Source organism: Elephantulus edwardii, unplaced genomic scaffold (assembly GCF_000299155.1).
Source record: "Elephantulus edwardii isolate Elephantulus edwardi_28Jun2011 unplaced genomic scaffold, EleEdw1.0 scaffold00020, whole genome shotgun sequence".
Taxonomy (NCBI): domain Eukaryota; kingdom Metazoa; phylum Chordata; class Mammalia; order Macroscelidea; family Macroscelididae; genus Elephantulus; species Elephantulus edwardii.
The window spans coordinates 27,476,893-27,498,905 of NW_006399770.1; the positions used below are offsets into that span (position 1 = coordinate 27,476,893).

The 22,013-nt window shown below is 39.0% G+C and overlaps 1 protein-coding gene across 1 annotated transcript in view; it reads left to right on the forward strand.

The window, feature by feature from the left end:
• Positions 1–12,103, forward strand: part of FAM102B (family with sequence similarity 102, member B) — a 107,715-nt gene extending 95,612 nt beyond the window's left edge. Inside the window, exons 7-11 of the mRNA XM_006882466.1 lie at positions 5,826–5,921; positions 6,533–6,722; positions 6,826–6,953; positions 8,802–8,871; positions 11,981–12,103. Coding sequence (XP_006882528.1) covers positions 5,826–5,921; positions 6,533–6,722; positions 6,826–6,953; positions 8,802–8,871; positions 11,981–12,023 — 527 coding nt within the window. The 3' untranslated portion in view covers positions 12,024–12,103. The remainder of the gene's footprint in view (positions 1–5,825; positions 5,922–6,532; positions 6,723–6,825; positions 6,954–8,801; positions 8,872–11,980) is intronic.
• The last annotated feature ends 9,910 nt before the right edge of the window (positions 12,104–22,013 follow it).

A 22,013-nucleotide genomic window follows, 5' to 3' on the forward strand; every position in this document is an offset into this window, starting at 1 on the left:
GGTATATAATGTCCTTCTTTATCTTTTATGGTAGTTTTTATTCTGAAATCTATTTTATCAAAGGTTAATATTGCCTCTCCCACTTTTTTGAGGTTGCCATTTGCTTGATGTATTTTTTTCCCAGCCTTTGATTTTGAGTCTGTCTTTTTTCTTCTTTTTTTAGATATGTCTCTTGTAGGCAACATATTGATGGGCTTTGTTTTTTTAATCCATTCTGGTACTCTTTTTCTCTTAATTGGTACATTTAGTCCATCCACAGTAAGTGTGATTATTGTCAGGCCAGGCTTTACTTTTGCTGTGTTTCTTTTTCTGTTCTTTCTGGCTACTATGGTCCATGCACTTTCCTTTGGCATCTCCATGTGAAGGACTTCACTTAAAATTTCTTGTCATTTTGGTCTTGTTTTCACAAATTCCTTAAGTTCCTTCTTTTCTGTAAAGGATCTAGTTTCTTCTTCATATTTGATGTAGAACTTTGCTAGGTACAGGATCCTTGGCTGGCAATTGTTTTCTTTCAACTTTCTGTATATGCTATCCCATTGTCTTCTAGTTCACATGGTTTCTGCTGAGAAATCTGAACTTAATAGAATTATTTTCACTTTGTAAGTGATTGTTTTTCTCTTGCTGCTTTTAGAATTCTTTCCTTACCTTTTAATTTGGAGAATTTGACTATGATATGTCTTGATGTTTTTCTTTTTGGGTCTAGTCTATTTGGTGCTCCCTGTGCTTTTTGAATGTGGAAGTTTTCTTCTAGTACTTCTTCCACTATTTTCTCAGTGATTTCCTTGTCACTCCCCTGTTCTGGAATTCCAGTCATACATATATTACTTTTATTTTATGTCATCCCACATGATTCTAATGTTTTCTTAATTTTCTTTACATCTCATCTCCGATTTTTCTTTAAGTATGTTTTTAGTGAGGCTCTTGTGTTCCAACTCACTGATTCTGTGTTCCATCTCTTCAGTTCTACATTTTTGTGCTACCAGTGTGTTGGACACTTCTGCCATTTCTGTCTTAATATTCTGGATTGCATTTTCGGGCTTTTCTGTTATTTCTAGTATTTTGTTGGCTGTACACTCTTTGTCTTGTGATGATTTTTAAGTTCTTGTACCTCTTTATCTATTCTATCAATTCTTCCATCTTTTGCGTTTTCTTTCACAGCTGTTTAAGTTGCTCCTCATCAATATATTTCTTCTGGACTATTGTCTCTGGGGTATTTGCCTTCTTAATTGTTTCTTCCATCTTTTGCATTTTCTTTCATACCTGTTCAAGGTCCTCCTCATCAGTATATTTCTTCTGGACTGGTGTTTCTGGGGTATTTGCTTTCTTAATTGCTTCTTCCATCATTTATATCTTCTTCTGTAGCTGTTTAAATAATTCCACATCAATATAGTTCTTCTGATTTTCTCTATCTTAAGTATTCATTGAGTCTACATTTCTGATTTTCTCTATCTTAATTAAGTATTCATTGAGTCTACATTTTAAGGAGATGGGTTATTTAATTTTTTTCATGTTAACTGAGGCAGACTGCTGCTTTCTTGACATTATGTGCGTCTTTAGGATGTTAAATCATTGTAACTAAACAATGATCAAGAGTATGGCAGTGTGTTTTTTTTTTACTTTGTTGTTTTTTTTTTGTTGTTGTTGTTTTTTGGGGTTTTTTTTAGTGTTTTCTAAAAGACCTGTATATTTGTGTTTTCTTCTTGACCCTGCAGGTCTCGGGTCAAGCGGCACTGTTCCCCACAGAGTACCTGAAAGGGAAACCAGGAAGCCTTGGCTTTCTCTTTGAGAACTGGCTCCACTGCCTCACTCAAATTCCAGCTGTCCTGCTTCCTCTCGGTTGTGTGTCGCCACTCTTGGGCATGCACGCCTCATCTGTATTCTTGCCTTTAATGATCACTTTAATATAAATGTGAGAGTGTGTGTGTGCGCGCGCGCGCGCGCACGCACACACAGGAGTTAAATCCTTTTCATTCACAAATTTTTGCCCCTCCAGGCCTCAGTCCTGAACTCTAGGTGCTAATCTCCAAATGCTTTCTGGGAAGATCCATTTCGCAACACATCATATACTAAAATCCATTATTTGTGTTTTTCTCCTCAACAAGTTCTTCATGCCTTTTTTTGTCTCTGTGTTGTTATTGTTGTTATGTGCTGTCGAGTTGCCTGCGACTCATAGCCACCCTATGTACAATAGCCCTAAACTCTGCTCTATCCTGTGCCAGCCGCACTGCTTCTGACACACCCATCCTGATTACCCCAAGCACTGAATCAGTCCACCTCATAGAGGGTCTTCCCCTTCTGCACTATCCCTCCACCTTCCCAAGCATGATGTCCCTCTCCAAGGACCTGTCCCTCCTTACAACATGTCCAAAGTATGTCAGAAGAAGCCCCAGAATGCCAGTACACAGCCAATTTTGTCAATGCTTGATGAATGAGCATCTTTAAATGTTTCAGTTCTACATATCCAGTAAAAATCTGACTCTTCCTCCTGCATTTTCCAGTTTAAGTTGGTAATGTTGCCGTCTCCCTACCTCCCCGAGATGGACAGCTTTCTGTGACACATTCCTGTTTAGTAATTGAGTCCTCTCATTTATGCCTTCTAAACATCTCTCCTGGAGGCCTGTTGGCACAGTGAATAAGTTCTTGATTGCTAACCAAGAGGTTCAAACTCACCCGACAGCTGCGTGAGAGAAAGACCTGGTGATCTACTCTCATAAAAGACTACAGTCGAGAAAACCCTGCCCCGGGAGGTGGGGGTCGGGGGGGTGGGTGGAGATAAGATTCTGCTCTGTCACTTCAACCCCTAACAATAAAACAAAGTCTTACTTTCAGCTGGATCTTATGAAACTTCTAGTTCATCCTGTTGCCAAAGTGGTCTTCTTGAAGTGTAAAAGTAGTCACATTTTTACTTAAAGCTATTAAATCACTTACTTCTTTGAACATAAAAGTTCCTGCAGCAGCTTGCAGCTTTTCTCCACAGTCATCCATTCTAGTACACTGTTAGTGAGCTTTTCCAGTCTGTCTGCATTTCCACAAAAAAGGCATTGTCCCTCTGACTTTCCCACTTCAATTAGGTGAGGAGTTCTTACCTGAGGTTAGTTCCTGAGATTAACATTCAGTGAAGTGTCTGCATTACCAGGGAACAATAGATATAGAGAGCTAGAGAGAGAGATATAACACTGTTCCTCTGAGTTCCTGATACCTTCTTTTCAGTACTTGTATTTCAGTACTTGCCACTTTACACAAGTGCTTCTGCCTCTAAACTCTAGGCATATATTTTTGTTTTATTTCTTTATATACTTCAAAATATGTCTTGGGGAAAAGCATCCATAATGCTCCTTAGAAGCAAGGAGGTTAAGACTTGATCTCACATGCTTTGGCTGTGTCATGTAGAGGAATAGTCCCTGGAGAAGGATATCATGCTTGGGAAAGTAGATGATCGGCCCAAAAAAGGAAGACCCTCAAAAAGACAGATTAACATAGCGACTCCAGCAGTTGGCTAACCACAGCAGAAGTTGTGAGGATGGTGTATAATCAGCAAGGATTTGTTTTGGGTTACAGGGTCTCTGAGTCGGAGCCAACCCAAGGGATGGCATAGTGAGTAATCTCCCGGGCTGTTAGCTGAAAGGTCAGCAGTTCAAATCCACAGACTGCTTCTTAAGAAAAAGATGGGCACTCTCTTCCTATAAAAATGTATCACCTCTGCTGAGTGAACTAACTCAGTCTCATAAGGACAAATACTACATAAGACCATTAATGTAAAAATAGGATAACTAGTAAAACATGTATGGAGGTCCAAGGGGAGAAGGGGTGGGAGCAGAGGGGTGAGAATGGGTAAGGGGAGAATCACAGAGTCACACAGTTTGGTGGGTAGAGGGATGAAGTAAAGGAAATGGGAAAGATCCATCAGAGATCTGGAAAGGCAGGGTAATGCTGGGGCACAGTCCAATTGTGATTAATTTTATAAAACATGATGTATGGGAATGATTGTATTAAACATAATGTCAGAGAAGGAAAGTATGTGAGGATGATCGGCATTAAAAAAATAAACTTATAAAATAAAAAAAATGTATAGCCCCAGAAATCCAATGAAGGGTCTCAAAAAAACTTGGAATCAACTTGATGACACTATTTTGGAGTTTTCTTTTATTTGATAGTCCTGGCTGACAGGGGCAACACAGACAGGCACTTGGCTACTCACCAAAGATTAGTAGCACCTCAGATGAAAGACCTGGTAGTTTATTTTTGAAAGATCACAGCTAGTGACAATTCTGTGGAGTAGTATTCTACCCAAGGGCTTGCCATTTCTCAACCAAACTGATGGCAATTAGTTCCTCCCCCCCCCATACTTTATATGTCCATATTTTAATAGAATACTGAGCACATGACTTGGTAAAACCCTAATATATGCTTAGTGAGTAAATGAATTTTCAGACCCTGTAAATAAGTAGATAAGCTCTGAGCCAGCTCTAGGAATAAAGAAGTCATTGCTAGGTACCACTGAGTTGACATGGGATAGAGTAGAACTGCCCCACAGTATTTTCTCAGCCTTAATCTGGTGGATTCAAAACTCTAACCTTTGGTGCTTAGTCATCAGGCAACCAAGATTCCTTAGAATTAGCTCTGCATAGTTCTTTATATGAACCACCATTTTTTAGTTCAGACTGTATTTGAACTAACCATTTTGTTTGAGACCACTATAGAGCATAACTAGGGCTGCTAGTTTGAATTGTATTTTACAGCTAATCCACAGATGTGAAGTCTTGACAGAAGGGACACTCACTCTAGTTGTTTCCTTGCTTGGCACCAGTTGGGGGCCCAACTTCATTCAGTATCATTTCTAGAACTGCTGCTGTAATTATTATATTACTCAAATGGTTTCCTTCTGTGCTTACCTGATAAACAGTTCTGATTTTCTAAATATTCCAAAACTCTATGATACGGTCATAGTTCTGCATTCTGTGGAAAAAGCCTGGTTCTGGAAGTACAGAACTTAACATCTGATACATGCACACTCATAAACCCTGGCAGTACACTTGTTAAACCCTCAGCTACTAGGGGAAAGCTTGGAGGTTGAGATCTGCCACTTGACTCCCTATGAGAAAAACGTGGCAGTCTGTTTCGGTAAAGATTTACAGCCTTGGTAATCCTGTGAAGTAGTTGTGCTCTGCTCTGTGGTGCTACTATGAGTCAGTATTGACTTGGTAGCAGTGGATTTGTGTTTTTTGTTTTATGCTAATTATTAGGAAACCAGTAGAAATGATCCATGGCTTTGAGACTACTTTTCGTACATTTGCTTTGAAACTGAGTACTACAACTTCTTAAGAATTTTAACTCTTCAGTGCTACATCGCATGTTGTGTTCCTTTAAGCCTACGACATTGTCCAAATTATAGCCTAGCACTAGCAACCCTAATATTAAAGAACTAAAGTACTCTCCAGTTTGTTGCTGTGGGGGAATTTTGAAGAAGAACAGTTTCCTGAAAGCCACACTAAAACCTAGAAATTTTGTGAATTTATAGGAACACACCTGGCTGATTTTTTATTAGAGAAATATTTACTTAAAAGCTGAGATAGTTTTATGTTGTTCAGGATAGAGTGCACTTAAGTCTTACAAAAATGCTGTGGTCAGTAAGGAAAGGTGTTTAATGCAGTGCTTCCTTGCAGCATAGCTGTTTCCACTGTGCTGATTTAAAGGAGTTCTTTCTCGTCACAATTTGCTTTTTCCTGATTAATAAAATAGAAGATTTTATAAAAGTTCTATATTAGAAATAAAAGAATATTAACTTGTGGGCAGTTAATAATAATAACACATATGGCATGTTATAGATCTTTCAGCAAAAAGCGCCTCAGTTCCAGATGAACTCGGTGCCTGTGGACATTCCAGAACGTCAAGCTATGCGAGCCAGCAGTCCAAAGTTTCAGGTACATAATAATTTATAAAATATTTGCTCCTGTGTGCTGCATAGTATTCCATTATGTGAATGTACCATCATTTCTCAATCCATTCGTTTGTGGTTGAGCATCTGGGCTGTTTCCATGTTCTTGTGATGGTGAATAACGCTACTGTGAACATTTGTGTACAAGTCTCCATTTGTGCCTCAGTTCTCATTTTCTCAGGGTTTATTCTTGAGGGTATATTATGCTGAGTGAACTAACTCAGTCCCACAAGTACAGATATTGTATAAAACCATTTTTGTAGAAGTACAAGGATCTGGGAGGGGGGGGATGGAAGTAGGAGGTGGAGGGGTTAATCATGGAGTTGTACAATTTGATGGGGGGGTGAGAGAAATTGGAAGAATCTGTTCTCAAAAATATATTAAAATTTTGTAAATAAAGTAGTATAATTTAAAAAAATAAAATGTATCATCAATTGGCGGGGAAATAGTGTCAGGTAGATGCTAACAGTGAAGTTGAACCCCTTAGACAACAGTTGATATGTAGTCACTTGGAGCTCTTGTGCTGTGAGAAAAAAGTGTTAGCTTGCAGTCTGCATTTGATCCTAATATTAAGACCAAAATTATTTTCTCTGGCAGGCTATAGCTCATGTCACTCCCGGTCATCCAGTTTCTCTGAGCTCGGCCACAGGAGAAACACCTCAGTGGGAAGTACATCAACAGGAATTGAAAGCATTCTCGAGCCATGTGATGAAATTGAGCAAAAAATAGCTGACCCAAATCTTGATGCAGCTGAGAAAGAAGATACAGCATCGGAAAAACCCAGCAGGTATCCATTTGGGTTTTTAAAAAACTAAAACTTTGTTTTTCATGACATAATAAAAAGAAGGGAAGATTTTTCTTAAAAAAGAAAAAATATTTTCTTCTCAAAGATACCCTGTGAAACAAGACTCTGTAGAGTCTCAGCTGAAACGCGTAGATGCCACCAGAGTGGATGCAGATGATATTGTGGAGAAGATCTTACAGAGTCAGGACTTCAGCCTGGATTCCAGTGCAGAAGGTTTGTAGATAACTCTTCATAGTTCATGTGATTTGTGCCATCCCCATAGTTCAACAGTACAGAGACACTGACTGTAAAGAAAAATTACATGCCCAAGCAATCTCAAGATAACTTTGTAGTTCACTCTTTCTAAAAATGAATGTTGAATTTGGCTTTAATAAAGAAAAAAGACTAACGCTAAAACATACCGGTTTTAAAGAAAGCATTATTTTTTGTGTTCTTAATTATATATCATCATGACCGTGTTTACATTTTGGTGGTTGGAATCCACCAGCTGCTCCTTGGGAAAAGGATGGGTAATCTCCTCTTGTTTTATTTTATGTTGTTGTTGTTTATTTTTCTTTATTATTATTATTATTAAATTTTATTAATTTTAATGAACATTTACAGAGATTTTGGGTTTTCATTCATTCATTGTTGCACTATTTTCTCTACCCTCCTCCCCAGTTCATTGTTTTTTTTCCCCCCTTGTAAGTCTGTTTTAATTGTCCTATTGCCACAGTGCTTGTCAAAGCCAGTTCTGATTAATCTCCTTTGTCATTGTGTCCTTTGCCATTCCCTATCACTCATCCCTGAGTGAGACTTCACCCTGATTCATAAGGAAAAGGGGACAGCGTATTCTCTTAGCTACGTCCTGCTGAAAAGGGACGCTGTAGGTTCCAGGATGAAGATTTTCTCTCACTACTCGAAAGGGCCCCTTTGGCAATAGCAAACACATAGACTATTATGGAGATTGATTTTGGAATTTAGATGCACTGTTATCAATTGTGCTTAGCCGTACATGACAGAAAACCTCATAAGCAGTTCCTTACTTCACCTCTGCCTTGCATGCGGACTTCCGAGTTGTAAAACAACCCAGTGGTAGATGGAATTTGCTCCAGGACTTAAGAACAATAAATGACATAGTTGAGCCTCTACATCTTGTGGTTCCTAACCTTTATACTATAATAGACAAAGTGCTAGTCAATAGGCCTTTTATTTTAAGAACTACCTTCCCTCTGTAACTTGATTTGTGCCACTATTAGAGCCTCTGCTTGGAATATTATTGCTTTTAATTTTTGACTCATGTACTTTTAACTTGTTAGTTAAATTTGTGTCTTCTAGGCTGCAACACTTCCATGATACATCTTCAAGGCAATCTCCTCTTGTGTAGTTAACTGCCTCTGAGAACCCTCTGTAGAATCAGCTATGGGTTGATTCAGACTGACATGAAAAGCATCCTTGTGTCTGAGTCTACCATAACTTGACATAGCGCTTTAATTCCCTAAAGTAATTTGGAGTTTAGGATGTTGTCCTTGAAATGATAGTGAATAGCTAGCCCCTTGGTTCCCTCCTTTGTATTCTTAGAAACTAAAAATTTACATGCCACCAATTTGAAGGGTGTAATTTCTCATGCTGGTGTGACTATAGAGCACTTAACAATGGACTTAGTTTCGTGTTTTAACTGTTTATACAGAGATAATTAAAACTTGTAAGATGAGCTGACTTCATTACTCAAAAGAGAAAAAAAACCTTCAGGAAAATTGATGAGAGATAACTTTTAGGATATCTTATAAAGATGCTTTTAGGGAGTACTTGATTTTATTGAGGATTTATAGAGGAGTAACATGATTTAGACCTTTGATTAATTTTCGTTGACTTATCCTCTCCTTAAATTCAGTAACTATTTATTGGTCCAATTCAAGGGTAAGTATGGAAAGAGGAAATATATGTGTAATTTGATTTTATTTTTAAGTTCTTTCTTAAAACTGAAATGTCAAATCTGAATTACTATTATTATCATTATTATACGAATGTTTTTACAAATATAGTATGCAAATAACTAATTATTTTAAATTTGCTTTGCAGAAGAAGGCCTGAGGTTGTTTGTGGGTCCCGGAGGCAGTACAAGCTTTAGCAGTCATCATCTTCCAAATAGGTATGTCTTCTAAGTAATATTAAAATAAAGACTAGCCTCACTTTTAAAATGTTCACGAACTGAGCATGAAAGTTGCACAGTCCTTATACAGAGACTTAAGAAATATATATTAATAGTTTATAAAATGTGTAGCTCTTTCTTTTTTCTGGGTATGTGAATTTTTCTTTTCTAGATTGCTTTATTAACTTCTTAGATGTCTGTTCGGGATATATTGCTAAAGGACTAGTGGCATTTTGAGGAAGATGTCATATTTTAGAAAGAGCAAAACAATAGGGAGCTCTGGTGGCCTAGTGGCAAGAAGCTGGACTACAAATCCACCAGATACTCTGCTGGAGAAGGAGGAATAATCTCCTCCTGTACCAGTCTGATCCAATTTGACGGTACATGCACAAAAAAAAAAAAAAAAATTAAAAGAGCAAAACAAAATACAATTTTCAGTCAGTGATTTTACCTCTTCATATGCAGTTATGCAGTCACGTAGCCATGTGTAAAAGAAGCAGAAACAATGTGGGGATGACCGACACTGGCTTCTACCCACTTCTTAAAAGGGAATTTTGCCCATCAATAATAACCATAGTGCCATACAGATAACTACAAGGTCAGACATGCCACTCCCCATGCTTCTGTTCTCCTCTTTCTACCAATCATTGGATCTGAAGTTGATTGCAAATTGACTTAACAGACTTTACTCGTGGTGAACTTTATTAGGGAAATAGGTTGAGGAGTAGAGAAGGCAAAGTGTATCACACAATGCCAAGTCCAGGTTTAGTCCAGCAATCCCAAGTCAGATTAACAGCAACACACAATTCCTCAGTGAAAGTCCAACTTCAGTTCAGCAGCACAAATGCAAGAAGCCTCTGGTTTCCTCAATCATTCAGCAAACTTTATCTCAGAGCAGTTATAGGCCACTTTTCCTTCAGTTATCCAGCAAGCAAAACCTTTCACTGTGGCTCCACCTCCAAGGTTCCTCTGGTTACACCTTGCCACAGTTACTTCATTACTTCACAGCAGTGCCACAGTCTCACCACCCTCTCTGCACCACTGTCACCACTCTCTCACAGTGTGGAAAACACTTTATATTGCTGTTGATGATGTGCAAGACCATGTGTCTGCAGTTAAGGTACCTGGAGATCATCCCTTCTAATGCAGTGGCCAGAAATGCCAATTTTCAAGTGTTCTAACACCCTTGTATAGTACTATACATATATATTATTAATAGTAAGTGAATAGTACTCTCCCATGTCCTATTTTTCTACCTCACAGGATCTCACATATGTACAAAGAAAAATTAGAAAAACCAAGCATCATTTTAATTAGTCAGATGCAAATGAAAGTCACATCCCTGATTCCCAGTACTGCAGCAGTGACTACATATGCCAAGGACACCTTAGGGATTCCAGGCACTCCCCTGCCTCCCCATATCCCAATCCCTGGAACTCAGTCTGCTCATATGAAGAGTTTCTAGCTCAGTAACAGAGTAATTAGTTACAAACTGAGGAGTCCTTTGGACCTAGACAGTAATTTTATTCTTATGTTCAAAACCAAAGAGACTGTATTCATTTCTTCTGTTGATACTCATTTTACTGAGTGATTCCTCTGAGTCAAACACATGAAGGGGCCCAAAGATTACAATGAATTTACATTAATCCATTATAACACACAACAATGTGGTAATAAGTCTGTTCTAAGTAACTTAGCCGTTAGGTAGGTGATTCACCATTCTGTTAGTTGTTACATGCTGTCAAGTCAGAACCAACCCAAAGCTAACCTTCCTGCAGGTTTTCAGGACTGGGAGTCACACAGAAGGAGATTACCCATCTTTCTCCCACAGAGCATAGCTAGTGGATTTGAATCACCTGCCTTTGGGTTTGCAACATAACTGCTTAACCACTAAGCCACCAGAGTGCATTTAATATTTTCATAGTCTCCTAATTTCACTAATAAAGATTAGCTGATACCTGACATATGAAAGACTAAACTACTGTAACGAAAGACACAAAACTCGGGTGGATAGACTCAGTGGGACAACTGTGTCCCAAAACATGATTCACAGACCCAGGTACAATGTTGCTGTGTCCCTGTCTTCTTTACCTGCATTGTTATGTTGGATTGTTGCCACATATACAGCACAGCGCACAAGAGTCCTGGAAGTCCAAGGCAGGCCATTCCCCTCTCAGTATAAGTCGGGCAGAAGTTGGACACATCTCTTCATTTACATTCCACAGGAGAAAAGCTTAGTCACATGGCTGCAAAGATCTACAAGGGACTTGGGGAATTGTGGTCTCTAGCTGAGCAGCCTCATAGCCAGCTAAAACTGTGAAGAACAGATCTTGGGACAAACAGCAGTAATGTGCATCACCGTGATGCTGGAGGAACTAACCACCTCTTCAGAACATTAGCCCTTTAAGTCAATGTTATTTCAAAGAGAAACCATACTCATTGCCATCAAGTCAGTTTTGGCTCATCACAACTCCTTGTGTTGTAGAGTAAAGCTGCTCCATGTGGCTTTTTTGGATCTAGTCATTGCAGAAACGGATTGCCAGGCCTCTCTTCCACAGTACCACTGGATATGTGGAGCACTCTACGTGCCTCAGAGGACCTTTAGATTTTCATTACACAGGTGTAATTTGCAGCACTGAGCTCGTGTAATGGTATTTGCATGTTGACAGAAGAATTCTTGAAGCATCCATGAAGGTGCATCAAAGCAATATTATTATTACACCTAAAGACCCCTGTGTAAGGGCAGATCCACAACGAGTCAGTGTGTGCTCTTAGATGAGACTGAATGAATTTAGATTTACATGTAAACATGTTAGAACAAAGTGTTTCTTGAAGTAGTGTGTTGACAGGTTAAGAACTGGTTTGTATGGCTGCATTAGTATAGACTAAGTGTGAGAGGGTCTGTGACTAGACCACAAGATGGGGAATGTAGTTAACTAATATCTTTTAATATTTAAGGCATTTTTTTATGTGATAACTTTTAAACTTTGTGAAAAGCAACTGCAAAACAATACTTGAAGTACTATCTCTGGTGGTAGGTTTCTGAGAACAATTTCAAGCACCACAGCTGAGATGTTGTTTGTTTGTTTTTTATTCCCTGCTGTTTTAGGGTGGGGTCTGGAGCTTATGAGCAAGTGGTGATCAAACGCTAGAAGTCAGGCTGGTGACCTGACCGCTTCCCTGGGGATTGACGATGTGAGCAGCTAAGTTCTCAAGGCACTTCATTCCAGCAATTAGGAGAACGTGACCATTTTAAGAAACGAAGTATGTTCATCCATCAAAGGAAAGCCAGCACAGGTTTCTGCTCTGAAAGTGCCCACCGTCTAGTCTTTGCCACCTACCAAAACGGACCACGTGGTTGGTGGAATCAGGGCAGTGTGCACAGCACATACCTGGAAAGTACTCTGCCTCAGTGGGCATTGCACGTGTTGATGTGAGCCTGCCTTTTCTTACAGTGCACAGTGCTGTGCATCTCAGTATAGTGTTAGTATTGAAGTATAAAATCTGTGATAAAGGTGCTCAACAGATTTGGGCTCTAATTACATGTTTAAAGAATGGTTTTGACTGAAAGTCCCTAAGTGACTTTCATTTAAACCTTATAAATTCAGATATGTCAAATAGTGATAATTCTTATTAAGTAAACCTTCCTATATTCCCTGCAGTAGCATACTAAATTTATTACCTTCTTGATGCAACAGTTGATATGTGAGTGTTCATGCTTTGGGGAAGTGTTATACTACAGTTTAAACATAAATGTTTAGTAACATGTTCCAAGTGTATCGATATCAGTGTATTTAAAATACGTGAATGGACCGTATATTATGCGGTATGTATTGTTATATTTAATATTAGCTGTGCTGCAGAACCCCCACTCACACCATGTAAGGGATTCTTAATGAGGTTAATACTCAATTTGTTAGGCTACCGTAGGACACCTTAACATCAGGGTTGAACAACTCACTGAATAATAAGATCTGCTGACAAGATTTAGAACAACAGGAAGAAAAACTTTTTTAGAGCAGCCTTGTCTCTATAATTCAGACATGTCTGAAACTGAAAGTTCTTCTGAGGGGTCAGTGGATAGGAGATGGAAAGTCACTTGGCATTACTGACACAGCCAGTGGTGGTATATTTTCACCCTCTATGATCAGATAGTATGTTTTCTTCTTTACTGTGTCAGAAGTTTGTTGTGTTGAGGCAAGAATAGAACATAACCTTTATTAAATACAGATTGCAAATAAAAATATCTGGTCTAGATCCAGTTTACTAAGTATAGCAGACAAACCTAAGAGTTGTTCTATTCTTGTATGATGGTTTCCACGTGAAAGATCTCAACATTCTTGTAACCACCAAGTCACTGGGGTGGGGGGTAGAGAGAAATAGATTCTGTATAACCTGTAATTCTTAAAATGCTGTGCAAAAAGGGGAATTAGATTACATTAGAATTACTGTCATTAACATATTTTCATGTTTGCAAAGTAAGGGATGCCTTATCTTATTTTTAAGAAAGTATTGCTTTAGTATCCAAATTTTATAAGCTTGAAACACTTGAGGTTTTTCCCTTTGTTCACATGTTTTACAGATTGAGTATGCCATGTTAATCCAGTACCATTTTTACACCTAGATTGTAATATTTTTAAAAAGGGGGCACCTTGCTTTAAAATATAAGAATGCCGTTTTCTGAATCATTAGTTACAGTTTTTTCTTATTATTTTAAGATTTGTTTAGAAAGGGGTGAAAGCCATTGAGCTGCAGATTTTGGTTTAACCAAGAGAATGTTAAGTGGTAATAGTTTGCGGTTTATAGATAAACCAGTAAGCTCATCCACTCATTATGTATTATGGAACAATTCAGAGAAAGTTTATAATGATGATAAGAAAATATTATTTAGAGAGATATTTATTATGACATTTTTTAAAACCTATTTTTCTATTTTCCAAATATTATTTCTACAGTATTTTTTTTATTGGAAATGCCACAAATTATTTTGGCTGATTGAAAAAATGGTATTTGAAACTAGATTATAAGAAGCTTCAGTGAGGCCAGGCAACATGTAAAAGGTGCTATAGGCAGAACAGGGCCCCTGACTGACTCACCTGCACTGCCTTTAGCCCAACACCTGCATATAACACTAGCACTCAGTCCAGGTCTGCATCATTTAATGTCCACAATACTTTCTGTGAAATAGAACACTATGCAAGTTGGATGCTATGCAAGCACCACGTTGTAGACAGGCAGTAAAATAAAGCCTATAAGATTAAAATCTTATGAGAACCCACCACACAGAGCCTGAGAGCTGTTTCCACTGAATACAGAAGGCCAGCCTTGCTGAGTGTACCCACATCATGGCTTTTGCATATATTTGGGTTTAGGGCAGGAGAAGAGAACCTGGAGTTCAGGTGGCTGTGGGGACCAGTGTGAGAGCTGGGATCCTAGCTGGCAGTGGTAGCCCTGGCAGCCCTGTTGGTGTGGGGCTTCCTGAGCACATGCAGCTCCCCCCAGCAGCTATGAAAGAGTAGAGCGGTCTGGACAAGCACTGCCCTGCACCAGAAGGAAAACCCTGCACGACTCCTGAGCATGTCCATAAGCTAGAAGGAGTCGCTGCAGAGATTGAGATGGACCCTGGAGCCCCACAGCTCATTCATTCTGAGGAGGGGCTGGAGGCTTTCAAACTACTAGGCAGAAATAAAGAGGACAACTTTTCTTTTGAAAAAGCAAAAGGCATTATGGGACCACAAGCACATACACAGACATCGCAGTCAGTTGTTGAGTAATGCATACCTTTACTTAGAAAAATACAGAATTATTTTCTTAAAAACAAAATATGAAGAGATTTTCAAAGACTTAAAAATGATGGTTTTAAAAATCATTTTAGCAACCCCCAGATACCCTTGATTCACATAGTATTAAATATGTAGTATTTTAATATCTAAATTTATTATTTTAATAAATAGAAAAAATTATTAGAAAAGACTAATAGCTACATCCTCAGTACTCAGTGATATGTTAATTCATTTTATTCTCTTTTGTGTTATCCCATCAACATACTTTGTGGTACATTTCATTATTAAATTATTTGTGATAACAGTTGCCTAAGTATCTTCAAAGTTTGAGTTTAGCAAATTGGATTTGAACAATTGCATCTTAGTTAGTAAATTGTGTTTTAAATAGGAAAGGCAAATTTCAATTCACTTAGACTAGGAAAATTTCCAGACATATAGCACGCGCTTCTAGTTCTATCAAAATGAAAAGGAAAAAAAAAAAAAGACTGATGGTAATTTAAAGCTATGTATTTGTGATCAGATAAGACAAGTCTTAAATGCCACATTTAGGGAAATGCAGAGGCCCCGCACTTCCTGTGGTTTGAGCTATTGAGTGAGGCCCGGGAGGATGTGAAGGGCCACAAAAGGCAGAGAAAGCCCTGGGCGGTCAGTTTATCCTCTGACCACTGACTCCCCTTCCTAGGTTTTCTGGAGACTTCTGCGTGCAGACAACTAATGCAGAAAATCTCTTTTTGAAGGTTCATGAAGTCAGCCATTCTGTTCAAGCAAAATACTACCAAAATCTTATCCAAACTAGGTTCTTCTGTATGTTTTATTTTTGGGTTTTGCACAGAAATTCAGGCAGCACTGAGTCGTTACTAAAATATCCAGAAGTAGTTTTAGACTTTAGATTTCCATGCCCACTAAACCACTTTGCAAGCTCAATGCTGACAGTATCATTAATTATTGACTGAAAAACCAGGAAGTGTTCACCTTCCAGTGTGTGTGTGTGTGTGTGTGTGTGTGTGTGTGTGTGTACACACACACATACACAAGCACACATAGTGCTCTGTAACAGCCAGGGCTCATAGGATGGGGGCACAGTTTGTTTTCTTTACTAATATTTACCTTGGGCAATGCAGCAGTTTTGTTTGGGCATGGACCAAACTCTTAAATGGTACGTCATGTGCATATAATCAAGTAGTGTTGTTAAAGTTGTGTTTTGCCACTGTTCCCACGTTGGTTTCGGTACTGTATATAATTTTAATAGCTGAGATGTTACAGAATGTGAAGTCTAAAATAGAAATAAAGGGTGAAATATCCTTTGATAAAGCTTTCCTTTTTTTAAGTCTCCTGTGGAAGTAAAGGCCTTGTATCCTTACATACATGACTTTTCATCATAATATATACACGATGTATTTTAGATGGGTATGTGGGTGGTCTCTGCAGCTACTCCTCATATGGCAAAGATGATGGTGTTTAAATTTTACAAGAACAATGTGTTTTGCCTTTACAGACGTTTATGTTTATCTTATATATGATAAAACGTATTGACCAAATCCCACCCAGGGAAAGACATTTAGAATATATTTGGTTTGATTATGATTTGGAAACACATCTTATTTGAAGAACCACCTTCATTTTATGCATTTATTTGAACCTATGGAAGTTATTTGAATCTATCTAGAGTGTGGATAATACAGCAGATGTTTATGAAAAATGTTTATTGAAGTGATCCCATTAGTATTCTAATGCTTGGAGAATGACCTTCATATTTATATGTTACATATCTTTGTTTCAAATGTAAAATTATGAATTCAGAACATTTTTTTTACAAAAACTAATTTTTAATGTAAAATGTTTGTAATAATGTAAAAGTGATTCTTATATATGTTCAATAAAAATATCTTAAAAGTTTGGTATTTTTTATTTGGAAAAAAAATCTATCAGAAAACTATAGCTAAATGGAAACACAGCAGTCAGAGGCTGCATGTAATCCTTTGCCAGGAGTGTTGTGTATTCCCACGTGTGACAGCGCAGATGTGAATGCCTCCTGCATCTCTTCGAACCCTGAGACAGCCAGGTGCAGTGTGAAACAGACCAGTGTCTGAACCAGCCACCCCCTACACTGTTTCCTGATCTTTAGTGGTAGTGACACCACCAGCTCTGTTGAATTACAATGAAACAGGAACTAATGTTCAGTGTGTCACTTGGCGTGCACTCCGTATTTTATCTAGCCAAATGTGTCTTTATGTAGCTTCTACTTTCATATTTTAATTCTAGGATTGAGCTCATAGAAGATGAACTTACTGATGATGTACACCTATTAGAGTTACCACCTAAATGATGTAAAATGTCACCACACCCATTGTTCTTTTTGGTCTAGAATGTCCTCACAAAGGGAAAAAACAATCCCAACACATTCCTGCTGCTAAAACTCACATTGTACTTCCTTAGTTAGATCTAAATCAAAACAACTATGAGATATCATCTCACCCCAGTAAGAATAGCAAAATTTAACAGAACAGCAAACATCAAATGCTGGTGAGGTTGTGGAGAAACTGAAACCCTTAATCACTGTTGGTGGGAGTGTAAAGTGGCACAACCACTATGGAAGGCTGTATGGTGCTTTCTCAAAAAGTTGCAAATAGAAACACCATTTGACCCAGCAATTCCACTACTGGGAATATACCCCAAAGAAACCAGAACTGCCACCCAAGCAGATATATGCACACCTGTGTGTATTGTGGCTTTGTTCACAATAGCAAAGAGTTGGAAACAACCCACGTGCCCTTCAGCATATGAATGGATAGAGAAGCTCTGGTATAGCCACACAATGGAATATTATGCTGCCTTGAAAAACAACTCATGAAATATACAAAATAGGTGACCCTGGAGGACATTATTCTGGGTGAAAATCTCAGTCACAAAATGACAAATATTGCATAGGGCCACTCACTGTTATATAACGGGACTGAAAATGGGGTTGAGAAAAGACAGAGGGAGTAAATCATGGATACTGTATTGAAGTAGATGAGGGAGAGAACTGTTTAAAAGTGATATATCATGAGGTGTTATTGTCATGAGAGAGCATCAACAAAAAAGAGCCTTCGCAAGATGAGTTGACACAGTGTAACAGTGGGCTCAAGTATATCAGGATGAGGATGACGCAGGACAGGGTTCAAATCCACTGTTCACAAAGCTGTTATGAGTCAGTCATACTCCACTTGGCTGCACCTAACAATGACATGGTTTAGACTGAGTTTGAACCTAGATTTTCTCATCGTATTTTTATGGCTTCCATGGACATTGGTAGGTTATAAAGGGTAGTAGGACTAAAGAGAAAGCATCCCTTTGTTGGTGGAAAGAGATTGAGTGCAAGCACTATAGGGAGACACACACACACACACCTTGCCCCTGCCTCTTTGTATACAAGGGTCATCCAAGGTCACCGGTCATAGTAGAGCCTGACAGGACCCTCTGATCAGCTCCCTCCCTGCCTTCTCAGGCGTTTGGCTTCCTTCCACCTTTCTCCACAACAATTTGTTTTGGTTTTGCTACATACACACACACACACACACACACACACGTACACACGTCTTTGTTCCTATTGGGATATTATGTATCTCCACGCACATCTGATAGCACATAGAAAAAAATAGTTTCACTTGCATGATAGGAAACCATTATAATGAATTCATTCCATGTTTCACAAAATGTAACCAAAGAAAAAGAAGCAAAGAGGCTTAAATTAAGGCACTCCTTGGTTCATTTCCTGGGTTCTTTGTGAGCCTATGTAATAAGAATGTCAGACATTCCTGTTTGACCCCATTCCTATGCAGAGGCAGGTTGAAATGTCTCCTCTGTCACTATTTCTCGCAGGAAGTTGACTTTACCAGTGTACTCTTTTTTAGCAAAAATTTTCTCAGAGTATGCAGTGGAAGGTGCTTAAAACTGCTACAAAAATTGGACATAACCAAGTTGTTCCTGTTCTTACTGGGGAGTCCTCAAAGCAGTTCATTTAAGTAGGAAAAGTATGCCACCTTCTGGCCTTGAACTTTAGTGATTCAGTTCAGATCTGCTCCCAAGTGACTAAGCCAAAATTAAATTCATGACAGTGGTTGCTGTTAAGTGCTATCAAGTCAAGAATGACTCATTGCAATAGTCAATTCTAATTTATAGCAATGCTGTATTGTTGTTGTTGTTTACCAACAAGTCAGAACCTACCCACAGCTGACACTCCAGTCAGTTTTCAGAGGCATCAGAAAGCTGAACAATGACTAGGGATGATAGAAGGAGAATTGATGCCTTTGAACTGTGGTGCTGAAGAAGAGTGTGGAATATACCATGGGCTACTAAGAGAACAAACAGGTTTGTTCTAGAGAAGGTGAAACCAGGATGCTCCTTGGAGGCAAGGATTCTGAAGCTTTGTCTAACATACCTTAGACATGTTGCCAGGAGGGACCACTCCTCGGAGAGGACAGCATGCTTAGGAGGGTGGAGGGACAGTGCAAGAGAGGAAGACCATCAATAAGATGGATTGATTCATTGACTGGGGTAATGGAGGTAGGTGTGTCATAGACAATAAGGTTGGCTCAGGATAGAGCAGGTTTCAGAGCTGTTGTCATTAGGAGTCACAAGTTACTCAATGGCACATAACAACAAACAATCACACAAGCGATTACCTATCCTTCTCTTGTGGAGCAGCTGGCAGATTTGAACCACGTGCCTTCAAGATTACAGCACATATTCTTACCACCAGGCCCCCAGATCTCCCTTATCGCTATAGGACTGTAGAACTATGCCATATGGTTTCCATGGCTGTAAATCTTTGTGGAATCAAAGTCACATATTTTTCTTCTACAGAGCACCAGGTGGGGTAAGCATCCAGGCACTTAACCCCTCTACCACTAGAATTCAAATCAGAAGACATAGAGGGGGGATGTTTTGTTTGTGTTGTGTTGTTAGGGTGGGTTGTTTTGGATTTGGGGTTGGGTTTTTCCCCAGTAATGCTATAGAATAATTGGAAGACATTTTAAAACAAGATTGTTTTGTTGTAGAGTTAATGAAAGTCTGTAAATTCAAGATTTCTGCCAGAAAGTGTGGGGAGGTTAACAAGGGAGGGCATCTAAACAGAACAAGGACAACCACAGAAATAGCAGTGGGGAAACACAGACCCGTTAATTGGATAGCAGTGGATCTGCCTGGGTCACAGGAGAGATGTGGAAGTAGGAAGCAATGCTTGTTTGAGGGGGAAACAGCAGAATGATCAGAGTTTGCTCTGATGAGTTATCACTTGGGTCACACCATACAGGAAGAATTGAGGTAGGCAAACACAGATCCTTGCGGAAATGTCAGCAAAATGTATTCAGGTAGAGTACAGACAAACCTGCTTTTATCTTGCATTGTTTTACTGTGGCTGACAGTGCATTTTTTTACAAAATGAGGATTTGTGGAAACCCAGCTACAAGCAAGTCTTATCTGGAGCATTTTTCGAAAAGCATGTGCTCAATTCATAGCCTTGTGTCATATTTTGTTAGTTCTCGCAATATTGGAGAATTTTTCAAATGCTACTGCACACTTTTTCATAATGCTCCCACGAAGCTCTGGTGGCCTATTGGTAAAAAGCATAGTTCAAACCCACTAGCTGCTATATGGGAGAAGGATGGGCAGTCTCCTTCTGTGTGATTTAACCACCTCTGAAATCCTGCTGAAGGATCAGCTATGGGCCGGTTCCATCTTGAAGGCACACAACAACAACTGCACATTTACTAGACAATGTAAATATAACTTTGGTATGCACTGGGAAACAAGAATTATTGTGCCTGGCTTTACTACAATATTTGTGCTTGATTGTAGTAATCTAGAACCAAACCTGCACTGTCTCTGAAGCATGATTGTACATGCAATGTGGCAGAAACATCAAGAACCCAATTATCAACTCTGCTAGAAGTCAAGGACCTCTTCAAAGTGTTAAAGAGCAATGATGTCAGTTTAAAGACTAAGGTTCACCTTATATAAGCTATGGTCTCTTCTGTTGCTCCCTATGTATCTGAAAGTTGGACACTGATGACTGAAGAAGAATTGATGCTTTGAATTATGATGTTGGTGAAGAGTCCGTGGACAACCTAAAGAACAAATAAATCTCTCTTGAAGGAAGTGAAACCAGAATGCTCCTTGGAAGCAAGGATGGTAAATCTTCATCTCACATAGTTTGGGCATTGTCAGGAGAGGCCTTTCTTTGGAAAACAACATTATGTTGGGAAAGGTGGAAGGTCAAATAACCAACCCTCAACAACATGAACTGAACCAGTGACTGTAACTACGGGCTCAAGCATGTCGGAAATTGTGGAGATGATAGGCAAGGTTCAGATCTTGTTCAGAGAGCCTACCACCAGCTTGCTTACTATGGTGTAACAATAATCCTCAATGTTTCCTATTTCTGAAAGAGGATCATGGATTATGATCAATCGTGTTCACTATAGTTAATGCCTCGCCTCCTTTGTGCAGGTGGAAATCCATTGTTCTCAAAGTTTCCAGAAGTAATTCCACATTCTCTCTGCTGGCGGTGTGCAGTCTCTGGCCTCCTGCCCACAAGTGTTCCACGCACAACACATGCAGTCTCCACTGGACCAGGGATAATGAGGGAGAAGGGTTTTTGGTTGTTGCCACTCAATCTTTAATTAAGGGAATTACTTTGTTTAGAACTATTCCTTGGTGACCATCAACAGAACTGAGAACCCCAGGGGCTTAGAGCAACATTTTCAAAAACTAGACTGTTGTGTGGGCTGGAGAAAAGAGGCTAGGGCTGAGAACAAAAGAGAGAAAATTATAGAGAAGAGTGAGGAGAATCTATGGGAACTGTGTGAGACTGGGGGCTGTGGCGTGAGAAGAAAGTAAAGGAGAAAGTGTTTTGTATGAGACTTCCATTGTACGGAAGCAGAAGTTGAAGGCTTAGTGTGATATGATACCTTCATTCAGCTTCTGGGAGTTTTGGAGTCACCCAGACCACAGAAATAGAAATTGGAGGCAAATCTTACTTAGATTTCAAGAGCCAGAGAGGTTCTAATAAGCAGTAGCATGAATTTCCCACCTAGTTTAGGAAGTAGATAAGTAACTTTAAAAGAAAAATCTGTGGAGGTAAGACTCTTCCTTCATTTACTAAAAAAAAAAATAAAAATATGAAACAGAGGAGGGAGAAAACTGTTTAAAAGAGATATATAACTAGGTATTTCTGTCATCACAGGAGACTAGAGCGAGGGCTACATGGTGGAGGGGACCTGGGGGAGGGTTTGTAAAACAATGAAAGAATCTTTTCTTTTACTTTTCCATAATTTTTGGACTCATGTACTTATAACTTGTTAGTCAAATTTGTGTCTT